General features: G+C 42.3%; 1 protein-coding gene across 5 annotated transcripts in view; it reads left to right on the forward strand.

The window, feature by feature from the left end:
- The window catches only part of Dgki (diacylglycerol kinase iota), a 452147-nt gene that overhangs the window by 193748 nt on the left and 245308 nt on the right, over nt 1-13091 (forward strand). For all 5 annotated transcript variants that reach the window (XM_015989976.3, XM_015989977.3, XM_076566517.1 and 2 more), the window contains exon 6: nt 7687-7752. In XM_015989976.3, the coding sequence (XP_015845462.1) occupies nt 7687-7752 (66 nt within the window). The remainder of the gene's footprint in view (nt 1-7686; nt 7753-13091) is intronic.

The raw sequence follows: 13091 nt of genomic DNA on the forward strand, positions 1-13091 counted from the left end.
GGCACTGGCTGATTCTTTCAGGAGCTATCTAGGGCAAGGGGTGAGATGTGATAGATACAAAGTGACAGCCTTCTAGACAGAAACCACAGCAGCACACAGGCATAGATGAGAGATGTTAGTAACATGCATGACTTGGGAGATGAATACGAGGTAGACAATGGCAGTCTCTGGAAGCCAGGCTAGAAGTCATCAGGGATTTGGAAACAGGTATTACTCTATTTAAGCAGACTATATTATGCTGACTGCCATGTGGAGGGAACATCCTGTAGTTCAGGGCTGATTCTATTGGGGGCATGGAGACAATCTGATCAGCTCTTGCCATAGACTGGTTAAGAAATGATTGTGGCTGGGCGTTGGTGGCACACGCCTTTAATCCCAGCACTCGGGAGGCAGAGCCAGGCGGATCTCTGTGAGTTCAAGGCCAGCCTGGGCTACCAAGTGAGCTCCAGGAAAGGCGCGAAGCTATACAGAGAAACCCTGTCTCAAAAAAAAAAAAAAAAAAAAAAAAAAAAAAAAAAAAAGAAATGATTGTGTCTGAGCTAAGAGAAACATGCTACAGGGAGATGAGTTTAAAGACAGAGATTGGCAGGATTTAGTAGAGGATGGCTTTGGGATGTGAAGGCAGTGGTCCCTAGAATAAGGCAGGCTTTGGTTGAGCAAAACTGACTAGGTTTTGGAAGAAGATGACCTGAGGATGAGGCTGATCTGAGAATGCACTGGACATCTGATGGCTTTACTTACAGAAGCATCAGGACTGAGGTGTCCACTTTGCCCCCAGATGCATTTGCCCAGTACATACCCGTGTGAGTGTGTTTTGTAAAGAAGAACAATAAGCTATCTGTGAGTGGCCACCACATACAGAGACTTACTTGTACTGTGAGACTAGAAAAATGCATAGAGCAGGGGTAGAACCTGTGTGAGCAAAGAGGAGTTCACAACCATTTGAAACACAGTGAAGAAAGAAAGACATTGTATAGGCCAGACAAGGTGGGGAACACATGTGACGTCAGACATCCAGGAGGCTGAGGTAGGAGGATTCCTTGAGTCTAGGGGTTTGAGGTTAGTCTGGACAATGTGTGAGATGATGTCTCAAAAACAAGAAAATGGTAAAAAGAAGAATAATGTTTTATTATAATGAAAACAAGAGGATTGAGAGACAGCAGGGTGAGAGGGGAGGTGGGAGGCTGGAGGTGGTAGTGATGGGAGAGGAGAATTGCACCCTTCCATGAGTTGGTTTTTCCCGCGGTTTGTCCAGTGTGGCAACACAGGGTGAGGGACGTGTAGAGACATGGTGCTGTCGTTCTGCCTTTGGTGCTGTCCTGATGGGCTGCAGTGGAGGCTGAAAGGCCGCTCAGTGACAGCTCAAATGGAGATGTCTTCCTTATGAAGGTTGCAGGGGCGTTTTTGTGTTCTTAAGTTGGAGGTATTGAATTTCCAACCAAGGGATATTTATGTCTACCATTGGTTCTCTGCCTTCTTTCTGCCTCTCTCTCAGTTATAACTGTGTGTAAAATGTCTCTGTTGCCAGTCTCAAAAAATGGTTTTCATTGGCTATAATACTCCTTTGCTCTAAAACTGGACCTCCTCTGAAAGTCTTGTCAAGGACTTGATCTCTCGTCCTTTCCTGCCTTTCGACCCCTACCTGCCCCGTCTAGAGCACTTCCAGCAGCAAATGTGTGTTGTAACAGTTTCCAACTGAAATTTAAAAAGAAAAGCACTAGCATTCCTCACCTACCAACTGTGTCTTAGCGGCTGCTCTGATCTTCAGTTCTGTGTTCATGGATAAGTTTCCAGAAACTGTTATCTGGATGGATTATGTTTAGTATGTCATCTTCTAGCACATTAACCTGCTCTTGTCTAGTTTACTCAGGCTATTTTCTGAAACTGTCTGTCACTGTTGCTAATGATCATAGAAAATCCAGTAGGTATTTTTCTCTCAAAAATACTCAGAACATTCACACAGTCCATTCTTCTTGACTCCCAGCAGTACCCTTCCATCTCTTTGGGACTCTTCCCCTTCCTTGGCCATCTCTGTCTGCTTTCAGTGCCCCTCCCCCAGCCTCTGCATCTCTGCAGGCCCCCCTGGGTTTATCTGTATTCTCTCTAGCCTCCATCCTGTCCTTAGGATAGCTGTCCTTAGGATAGCTGACAGCTGCCTTTACATTTTTTCCAGTTTACATTCTTGAAATTCCATTTCACATGTCCATTGAATATGTCACGGTCATCTGAAATACAATAGATCAAAACCCAAGCTATTATCGTGACCATGGAACTTTTTTCCCCAATCTATTTTTACCCTACAAAGTGAGCTGTTCAATTGTAGACACTGGGGGAGTGTCATATTGATTCTTACTCTCTAGAACTCTTAACCTCAAATTCATTTGTTAGCTCAGTCAGTTTTATTTATAAATGTATTTCAAATCCATCCATTTCCCTGCATGTCTGCTATTAGCAACTTCGGCTAAGGTATGGATGTTTCCCATCCTAAGCACTGCAGTAGCTTTTCCATGATTTTCCAGTTACTTCCTCCAATGTACCCATGATTTAAGGAACATGGTCATTTTTTTTTTTTACTAACAGTCAGACCGGGACATTTCCCACTGGTTTCTTTTTTTGAAAGACCTGTGTAATCTGACTTTGCATATATCTCAGCCCTTTCCAGCTGCCAAAGGGACATTCTCTAAGTTCCAGAGGCATGTGACAAGGTATTCCCCACTCTTGGATACTTCTGTCTTCCATGGCAATATTTCAGATCTTTTAGCTTCTTATATTTTCAGCTCAAACATCATATCCTCAGAGGTTGTCCTAGTCAGTCCTGGCTGCTATAACCAAATACCATTGACCATTTCATTATCAGCAATGAGGCTGTTTTTTGTTTTTTTTTTTTTTTTATTTTTTTTAACAGCTTTAGTGGCTGGAGAGTCCAAGATCAGAGTGCCGGCATGGTGTGGTGCTGGTGAAAACACTCTTGCAGGTATCAGACTACTGCCTTTTTGTGTCCTTGCATGGAAGAAAGAAAGCAAAGGGTCCCTGGGTTCTTTTTATAAGGCACTAACCCTATTGATAAGGGCTCCATTCTCCATGACCCAAGTAGGTTACAAAGGTCTCCTTTCCTGGCCATGATTATGGGTTTAGAATGTCAACATATGAATATTTTGGTGTAACCCATTAGCCCATTGTGGTGCTCTTCTTTGTTGACCCCTGTGAAGAGAGAGCTTATTCCTTTTTTGCTAAATACCTTGTCCTGTTCATTCAGGTCATGCTGTATGTCATAATTATTTATGCTCATTGTCATTGGCTTGTCTGAGAGTATCTCTCTCCATTAGTGTAAACCTTAAGGATTATGCATGGAATTTGTCCCAAAATAATTGTGCCAGGACATAGATGGACCAAAATCAATGAGTATGTGCTGCCTGGATGCATTTGTAAGAAGATCCATTTCTTTGCAAAATTAATTAGAACTCTTGGTTGATGAAGGGCTTCTGAAGATGAAACTTGTGACCATGACTCACTCAAGTCTCTTAATGAAGGGACTTTAAGTTGATCATTCAATGTAAATGAAGGAGTATTCCTGTTAGAATTAGTTTGACCTTGGCTCAAATCCACCGCCACTATTTTCCTACTAATTGGTGAGAGTCTGGAGACTCAAGATGCTGGTTACCAAGTCCTACTTTTCTAAGGCAGTTTTTTAAAAAGTATTTGTGGACCCCTTCTATGTTGTGCTTTTGTGAGGTCAGGTTTCTTACTCATGATCTATGGATTGGATTATGATTTCTAAGAATTTTTTCAAGTATTCAGTGAATAATCTCTTGAATTGAATTAGGCATTTGAAAGTAACTAAACAATTATATTATGCTTTTCTTATGAGCCTTGAAATAATGTATCACTGATGTTTTAACACCTATAAGTAATATCTTTTTCTCTGGCCAGTGCTTGAAGTGGTATGTAAATAATTCAGAAACTGTGATATTGTTTTAGAAACTTTCGTTGCCTTCTTAACAACAATCTATTGACAGTCACATATGCAGTGTAAGGATCTCAAGTCTAATACCAGTCCACCAATGTAAGATATATGAATTACACTCAAAAGGACACAGTGTGAGAAATCTCATTTCAGCCCAACAACTCAGGAGCTCTGGATAATTATCTAAAGAAAAATGTATGAAGAATCTGATTTTGGTCTAATAATTTAGGAGATATGAATAACAGTCAGAAGAAAATGGTATGAAAATTGAGGGCCCCTGAGCAAAAAGGTTTAGAAAACAGTAGTGATTTGATGCTGATGGCTTTCCTTTCCTTACTGATGAAGACAGATGATGGTCCTCCTTCTCCCAAGTGGTAACCACCTGGTTTAATTGTCAAATAAATAAGGTTTAGGATTCTATTCAACTCAATAAACATTTATTGACTATTTACTTAGTTTCAATGATGCTTAAGTTGCAGAATAAATTTGTATTAGGCCTAAGAAGAACTCTAAGCACAAGGTTGTGTGACATCTCAAATTATACAGCTAAAGATTTCAGGAACATTGTCAGCTTCTCCTGCAATAGCAGTTTGGATAAGTTTAATCAGTTACTTTATCTGGGCCTTCATGTCTTCAGTTTCCTCTGTACTGTACTCTTTGGAAGGGTAATCTTAATAATATTGAATGGTAGAGTCACCTAAGTTCATATAAACATTTTCCATAAAGTTGGGTTTTTTATATCATAAATGGACTGAACTTTGGGATGCCATAAAGCTGCTCGCCAACCAGATGGTGGTGGCCCACTCCTTTAGTCCCAGAACTCAGGAGGCAGAGCCAGGTGAATCTCTGTGAGTTTGAGGCCAGTCTGGTCTACAGAGCCAGATCCAGGACAGGCACTGAAACTACACAGAGAAACACTGTCGTGAAAAAAAAAATCTGCTTGCCAAATGGTCTGTGTTGTGGCACAAATGATCAAGTGAGCCACCTCATTTCTAAGTCACTGTTGACTTGTGGGAATTATTGGTTTAATCTTTTGAATGGAGCTGTCACTAGCTAAATGATCCCATGAGTCAGTTGTGATTTCTCATAGATAATTGCATCCAATTCTCCCAACATTTCTCTTCTTAAATTGATAGTCACTGAGTGACTTGTAATCTCACCAAGTACAGAATTTCTCTTAACATCAGTGACAGTGTTCATTTTCCTTCAGTTTTTGCTAAACTAACAGCTATTATATTAAATGTTTCTATGCCTTTTAATTATTATTTGACGTTTTTATGTATTCAACATTTCCACACCTGACTGTCATTGCAATTGTTTATCAGGGTGTCATGAGGAAGTAGTGAATCTAATCTTTCAGAGAAGAGAGGTGGGGACCCAGTGGGAGGAGAGCCTGCTCCCAGCCAGCGAGAGTGGGAATTTTGCTTTTATGCTTACATTTTAAGTAACCTCTCTATATGTAAGTAAAATCAGATCTTTGGGGATGGGGGCTCTACAGTAGTGAGTTGGAACATACTGAAGTTAGTAGAGACTTCTGTTCTTCCCAATCTTTCTTTGTAAGCAGGTACTGATCTCTAGAAGAGACTGTGGGCTCAGCATCAATGTCAACTGCCAAGTGAGCCGCTAGGTGGCCCGGGACCTTTATTCCCATTTAGTGTAGGGTTTGCATTGAACTGATGGGATAAATACCAGAAGCCTGCATGTCCTTGCAGTTGCTGTTTTGACAATCACAGACAGCCACTGTCCATGTGGGTGTTGAAGCTTACACAGGCATCTGACATTGCCTGTGCCAGCCCAGTCCTCTGAACTTCTTCAGGGAAAGCCATTAGTATTGTTCAGGTAACCCGAGGTGCTCTCCCTGGAAGAGGATCCTGATACTAGCTAACTCAGGCAACTGCATTCTAATTGCTTACTAATGTGGAGGTAGGCATGGTTTCCAGGGCTAAAGGAGGTGTGGCAGAAGTTGTTATAACAGCAGAAGAGGAGGCAGGGAGTTGTGAGGACACTAGACTACAATTTAATGACCCAAATTAAGACATTTCAGTATTTTAACAGCTCTGGAACTTTTCTGGTACATTCCTACTGAGAAGTATCTCTATCCATTATTATTCTTATGAGGATTAAAACAATTGCTATATATAAAATATCATTAAAAGTGTGAAAGACTGCTTAGGGTTAGCTATTCTTATTATCTTCTTTCTGAGAACAGTGTGAAACTGTGTTTTTGTTTTACTGAATGGGGGCAGTAGGAAAAGCAAGATGAAAATCGTACTGGTTCTTGGGATTATCCTGTTTCCAGATCTTACTATCATCAAAAGACCGTTACCCCTCCAGGGACTATATTTTACTTTATTTTAAATTGATTTGACATAAAAGAGCAATAGAGGTGATATTTCAGTATTAAAAGTGCTAATGTTTATTGGAGGTCTTCTTGTCATTTCATGCCTAGAATTTCATGCCTTGACACAACCAACCAATCTTCTGTTCCTCCCCCCTTCTTCTTCCCTCCCCCATCTCTCTTATCATCTTCTTCTGCTCCATTCTTTCCTCCCTCCCTCTTTACCTCCCTCCTTCTCTCCCTCCCTTCATTCCCTTCACAGTGGTCTATTTTCTCCCATCCAAGTATTGTCCAGTCCCAACTTTGCTTAGCTTCTCCATTAGGCATGTTCAAGGTGGTGTGGCTCTAGACCGATCTGCCTTCTTTGTCTGTCTCCACGTAGAACAGTGCCTATGGTATGTATGTAACAGGCAGTCTGCTGGCAACATCCGTTAAAGGCACTGTTAAAGGGAGACTGTGGTTTGTGGCTAAATTCTCTAAGAGGCAACGTGTGTTTCCTCAGGAAAGGACAGGAGTCAGAGGAAAGGAAGCACTTTATATTGTTGGTGTAAGAGGGATGATGTGCACCAAGGCTCCTCTTTACCTTTAGTGCTGTAGATGACACTCCTTGTTGCTATATACAGCTAGCGGAGATTGAATTACTTGAGTCTACCCCGGTGATGATCATCTACTTGGCATGAAAAATACTTTCCTAAGTTTATGACAAGAATCAACCTTGAAAGCTGATCTAGTTCAGGGTGGCCAAGGGTGGTGTATGAACAGCTGTTGTCCATACGCCAATCCTCTTGTTTTTGACATCTCTTTTCTTTAACGTTTCTCTTCCTTCACTTTATCTAGTGACAGTGTCTCAAATCAGTGTCCTATATCGGGAGATGTGTCTGAGAATATGATCTTGGGAATTCCTTGTGGCTATAAGGTTTAGTATGGTGTGGCACATCCGCCATATGAAGCATTTCGTGTGCACTTGTTCAGTCCAATTGGAGATAATCCCATCAGCTTCTTCCCTTTGACTGTTCAACCCTCTTTGGGTTTTTCTTTTATGAGCCACAGCTACCTCCCAGCTGGAGATCCTTCCCCCCACTCACAAATCTGCGTGGACTTTTCTAGTAAGAAAGTGCAGTGTCCTAGGCACTGGAAAGGCAAGGCTGGAGGAGGTGCTGAGCAGAATGCACAGTGCAGAAGATTGCTGGGAGTGGAGAAGGAACTTCATTTGTTCTGACTGTATTCATGTTTATTGTTGAATAAGTCACACCTACACATGTTTACTTCTGTGCTTTTCCCGGTTTGGATTATAGCATATAGAAATCTATAATCCAAAACATCAAACAATGAATGCTGAGGACTGCAAATGAAAACTTACTCACTTCTCTCTGTTTCCTTGCAGAACTTTGTGCGTCACCACTGGGTCCACAGGCGGCGGCAGGAGGGAAAATGTAAGCAGTGTGGTAAGGTAAGGGCCCAGCCACCCACAGCCACCACAGCAGGTTCCTCAGGCCTTGGCAAGCTCCCAAGGTAGATGAGCCCTGTCTCTAAAGGTGATGTCCCTTGAATCCTTTTTTTTTCCTGGAAGGCCTTCTTTCTCCAGGTCTCCTTTTCAGTTCTTCTAGATGTCTCTACAATCAATGATAATCTAAATAAAAGGAAATTATGACCCCCCCCCCAAGAGATGGCTACATTGGTGCAAGGACCCATTGAATTTTGGAAAGGAAGTTTGCCTATTTTGTTAAAGTCCTTCATGAAGGTTACTGGCCCATTCTATTCATTTGATCAGAAATATCAAAGAATAAAATTAAAAAAGAGGGTGGTTGAGCCGATACACGAGTGTGGACATGTATATCATGATGCATAACATGATGCAGAACTGTCTAGAATACCACGTGGTCTGAAGCTAGAAAAGTGTTGCTTTCTTGAGACACTGTCCAGTCTCTGGTAAAAGATGCTTTCTTCAGTGGTGTTTCTGTTCACCCCCCCCCCCGCCGCCCCCCAGGACTCAGGGATGCTTGGAAGAGTGAGGTGCGGCAAGGGTGGTGGGCAGTGTGACTAATGTTGTAGGTGCTGTACATTCTCCATTGAGCTGATCTTGACTTATTTGAGACATAGCTTTCCCCAGTGTACAACGGCTGACTTTACAGATGCAGTGGTCTGCTGCAGCAACGACACTGTAGCACTCAGCATGGATTCTACTGAATGCTGTCAATAAGAAGCAGATGGGCAGTCAAGGCGAGTTCTGCTTTTGCAGAGAACAATGTAATTTTCGAGAACAGAGAGAGGATGTGGAAGAAGAGGTTGATGGCAGGGTAGCTAGTTTTGGAGGCAAGGATGTCATTGTGGTGACACCCCGGTGAATACTTTCCTTTCTTTGGGAAAAAACACCATCCTGGAGAACTCTGTACGTCACACCACTTAGCAGTTCAGGCCATAATAGAGTTGGATGCATTTTATTAAATGAGAAGCCATAAACACAATGTCTTTTGTGAGGAATATTCCCTGCAGCCATATTGTACCTTCTTTGTAGCCTCCTTTTATGGTGGCTTAGTCAGCTAGGGAGAAGTGCTGGACTCTGTACCCTATGATGCTATGGCCTTGTCTCCTTCCCTGGCCCTTGCTCTTAAGCAGCATCCACAAATGCTCACAGCTTGCTGAACACCACGGGTATCAGTGGACATGTCCTGGCTCATCACACAATGTTCCCATAAAAATAGTGCTGTTATACTCATCTCCTGCATTTATATTCCTGTTGCCTATAAATTCTTAGACTCAAGCAGTTATGAGATGGGTGCTTTTAGATATATGCCTCTTTGTTGGATAATAAATAACCATCACTGGATCCCAGCTTCTACCCTAGACTGGAGGCCAGCTAATGACTCTGCTTCCATTTACAGAGGAAGAGATTGCAAAGTCACATCAAGTCCAGGTGCTTTATGTAACTTCTGTTAGCACTGTTACCCAGTCTTACACTTTCTTAGATTCTAAACCCTACCTAGCCTCTCCCTTATACACAGGCACACACACACAGGCACGCGCGCGCACACACACACACACACACACACACACACACACACACACACACACACGAGAGAGAGAGAGAGAGACAGAGACAGAGACAGAGACAGACAGAGAGAGAGACAGAGAGAGAGACAGAGAGACATACACATGCACACACATGAGAGAGAGACAGAGAGAGAGACAGACTGCTCTCAGAGGAGAGCAGAGGAGCGAGTGTGTGTTCCATAATTCTGTAACTTACTCATTGGAATAGAATTAAAAAATAAGTACTTCACTTAGGAAAACTTCTTTATGTGTATATAATTTTATTTGTGTTTTTTGGTGGTTTGTAAACTTTGGGGATTTTAAAGGAATGTTAGTGAGTTATTGATTGTTTCAATTTCTACTTTTTAATTCAACAATAAAATAAATATTTGGAGGCTTATCTCTTGAGCCTTGACTGTGCATTTGGCTGTGTATGTATGACTGTTAGTGGCTATCTCGTGAGAGAGCCCTTGGTGCAATTGCATAATTCTTTAACATGAGCTGGACTCCAGCCTACCAAGTGTAGAACCATTGTGCATAGTTTTACATTGTACTTTATATTTTGTGTTATCAGCAAGGCAGAGTGCAGTCAGAAAAGAGAGGAGACACTCACACTCAAGTCATCCAATCTGATGAGGCTTTGATACATAAAGGAAATATTTAAAATGGTGTGGTGGGGGTCACAAAGATGACTGCTGACGGGGGACCCAAAGAGACCAGAGCCTGTGAGGATCACATGATTCACCAGCTGAGATGTCCTGCCAGAGAGGGACATACATATCCCCATTTGCTTCCAGTCAATAATGGCCAGAGCCAATGCAAACTAGAGTTCAAGGCCAGTCCATAAAGGCCAACTTTGTACTGTGGGATTATAGGGTCTGCAATCTATGGTAAAAGCTAGGATGCAATGCTAAGTCTGCCTGTAACTAATTATTCATGACGATAGTCCACTGTGTTCATTCAACCCAAATGCACTCAGTAATTAGTTGTCAAAAGTTCTTTAAAGTGTCAAAATGCAGAGGAAAAGTATAGTAATGATTCCGGCTGACTGGACCCTCCATTCTTTCAGAATACCAGGCATTAAAACCTACTTACTTACTCATTAGTGTAACTATAGAAACATGTTTGTCAATCACAGTTTGAAAACATATCTTTCATTTTTTTGTCTGGGAACATAAAAATGTTGCAAAACAAAGCAGCTGCTTTTTAAAATTCATAAGTTGAATTTTTGGATATTTAATATTTTTGAAGTATTAAGCACACTTTATAGCATTTAAAAATATTATTTATGTTTTATGTGTATAGATGTTTTGCCTACACATATGTCTGTGCACCACACGCATGAAGTACCCACTCACAGAGGCCGGAAGAGGGTGTCACTCACCTTCCCTGAAACTGCAGTTACAGGCAGCTGTTAGCCCTGGTGTGGGTGCCAGGAACTCAGCCCACCGAGCCGCATTGCCAGCCCCCAGACATCAAATCTTGGAGGCAGTTTTTCATACCACGATACTTCATAAAACCTGGGTCTGGAGTTCTGATGCTTTTCAGTCCCCTAACTAGACAGGACATATCAGTATGAATTATTTGTTCATGGAACATATACTTTCACATGTATATATTTCAAATAGTTAAGTATATATAACAGGAAAAGGTGAAATCTAACTCTTTGATTGTAATGGATTTTGTTTTAAAAAAAAGTAACTTAAGATGAATGAGGAGTAGTATGTAAGAATACACACTTAAACTATCCATAATAGCTTTTGTAATAGATAAATGAGAAGGTAATTAAAAACATTCGGTGGGGGGTACAGTTGAGACATCATAGTGAAAGGGATTATAGGTTGAGAAATAATGGCAAATACTCCCCTGGAACACTGGGGGACATTCCATTAAAGAAACGAAAGACCCTTTCTATAGTGATCTGAAAAGGTGTGTGCACCAGAATCGACTTTCCATGCACTGCTGGCTTTGGGTGAGATATGGAAGTACCTGGGTGAGCCTGTGTGCACTGCTTGGGCAGATTCTGTTCTTCGCCTGCCTGTGTGTTTGTCCTGTGATGACAGAGTGGCTTTTCACCACTAGCTGTGGGGCAGTCATGGAGAGGAACCAGGCCATATAAGCTGCCTGAGCTCTCCGAGCGGCCCTTCCAAGAGAACTGTTAGAAGCCTGGCCTTTCTCCCATCTGTGGCTGAGAGCAAGAGAGATGGAGACGGCCATCATTTCACTCTTCACTACATTAGGTGCAGCCTAGAGGTGCTTTCATGATGTCCTTCTCGCCATTTGATCATTTCACTTCTCCTTGCCATCTGATTATTTCACTTACTGGAATCTCATCTGAGTTCATGCAGGGAGGAGGAGTTGGAGGTCTCAGTCAAAGGGGACAAAGTTTCAGTCATGCAAGACCAGTAAGTCCTAGAGATCTACTGTGTAGTCTGGTCCCTAGGGTCAACAGCGTTGTCTTGGATACATGGCATTTTGCTAAGAGGTTTGATCTTATGTAAACTGGCTTACATCCTCCCTCTTTCTCACCGTGTTTTCTCTCCCTCCCTCCCTCCCTCCCTCCCTCCCTCCTTCCTTCCCTCCCTCCCTCCTTCCCTCCCTCCTTTCCTCCTTCTCTCCCTCCCTGCCTCCCTCCTTTGTTTCTTCCTTCCTTGCTTTTTGTGGTGCTTGGAATTGAACCTGGGCCTTCAGAACTGCTAGCCGGCCATTGTCCTACTAAGCTACACCCCCAGCCTTTATGTAAACTTTCTTATTTCTGAAAATAAAGCAGGTGGGAGAAAGCTTTTGGAGGCTATGACTATGTTATTGGCACAGTTTGTGGATCTGGTTTCACAGGTATATGCTTATCTCCAAGCTCATCAAGTTATATATTTAAAACCTACAGCCTTTTGCATTTTATTTGCATCACAAAAGCATTAAAAATAAGGAGACAAGATGCTCAGGGTTTTGCTGGAGCCCTCCAGTGAATGCATCCTTTGGCTGCACCTGCAGAGCCACTTTGCGCTTGCTCCTCTTCCTCTGTCTTTGACCTGTCACTTCCCTCATGGACACAGCACATGAAGTACCACAATTACCCCAGAATTCTTTGCTCTCCCTTCAGCAGTTACCCACACTCGCCGCCACTGGGGCTGTTGGTGTAGGTGAACTCCAGTCACACGTGTGGAACGGAGTCCAAAAATGCAGGGCCAGACTGGAAATCCTTCCTGATGTCTCAGCCAATAGCAGCTTCCCTTCTGCTGTGGTTCATCTGATCCCAAGGCAGATGGTCCTGAGACAAAAGTCCCCTTTCTACTTCCTTCCTTTTGTGGCTGTACATCATAACCCCCTTCTTTTTCTCTGTCTTTGTTCCCCAGAATCTGACGCTAGGCATAAGCCTGGTAATAAATCTTCACTTTTGATTTATAACCTTTCATGATCCTGTGTGCACTGCCCTTCTGAGTCTTATCAAAATGCAATGGGATACTTCTCAAGTAAAAAGATTTTCATAAAATGACCACTTCAAATGCAGTAATTGAGAAGCAAACAAAAAAAAGTTCATCGAGAAACTTTTTTTTTTTTATTTTTTTTTTGGTTTTATTATTATTATTATTATTATTATTATTATTATTATTTTACAACACCATTCAGTTCAACATAATAGCCCCAGAATCCCCTGTTCTCCCCCTCTCGCCCACCCCTCCCCCCAGCCCACCCCCCATTCCCACCTCCTCCAGATCAAGGTCTCCCCCGAGGACCGGGGTTGACCTGGTAGACTCAGTC

The sequence above is a fragment of the Peromyscus maniculatus genome, chromosome 3 (assembly GCF_049852395.1).
Source record: "Peromyscus maniculatus bairdii isolate BWxNUB_F1_BW_parent chromosome 3, HU_Pman_BW_mat_3.1, whole genome shotgun sequence".
Taxonomy (NCBI): domain Eukaryota; kingdom Metazoa; phylum Chordata; class Mammalia; order Rodentia; family Cricetidae; genus Peromyscus; species Peromyscus maniculatus.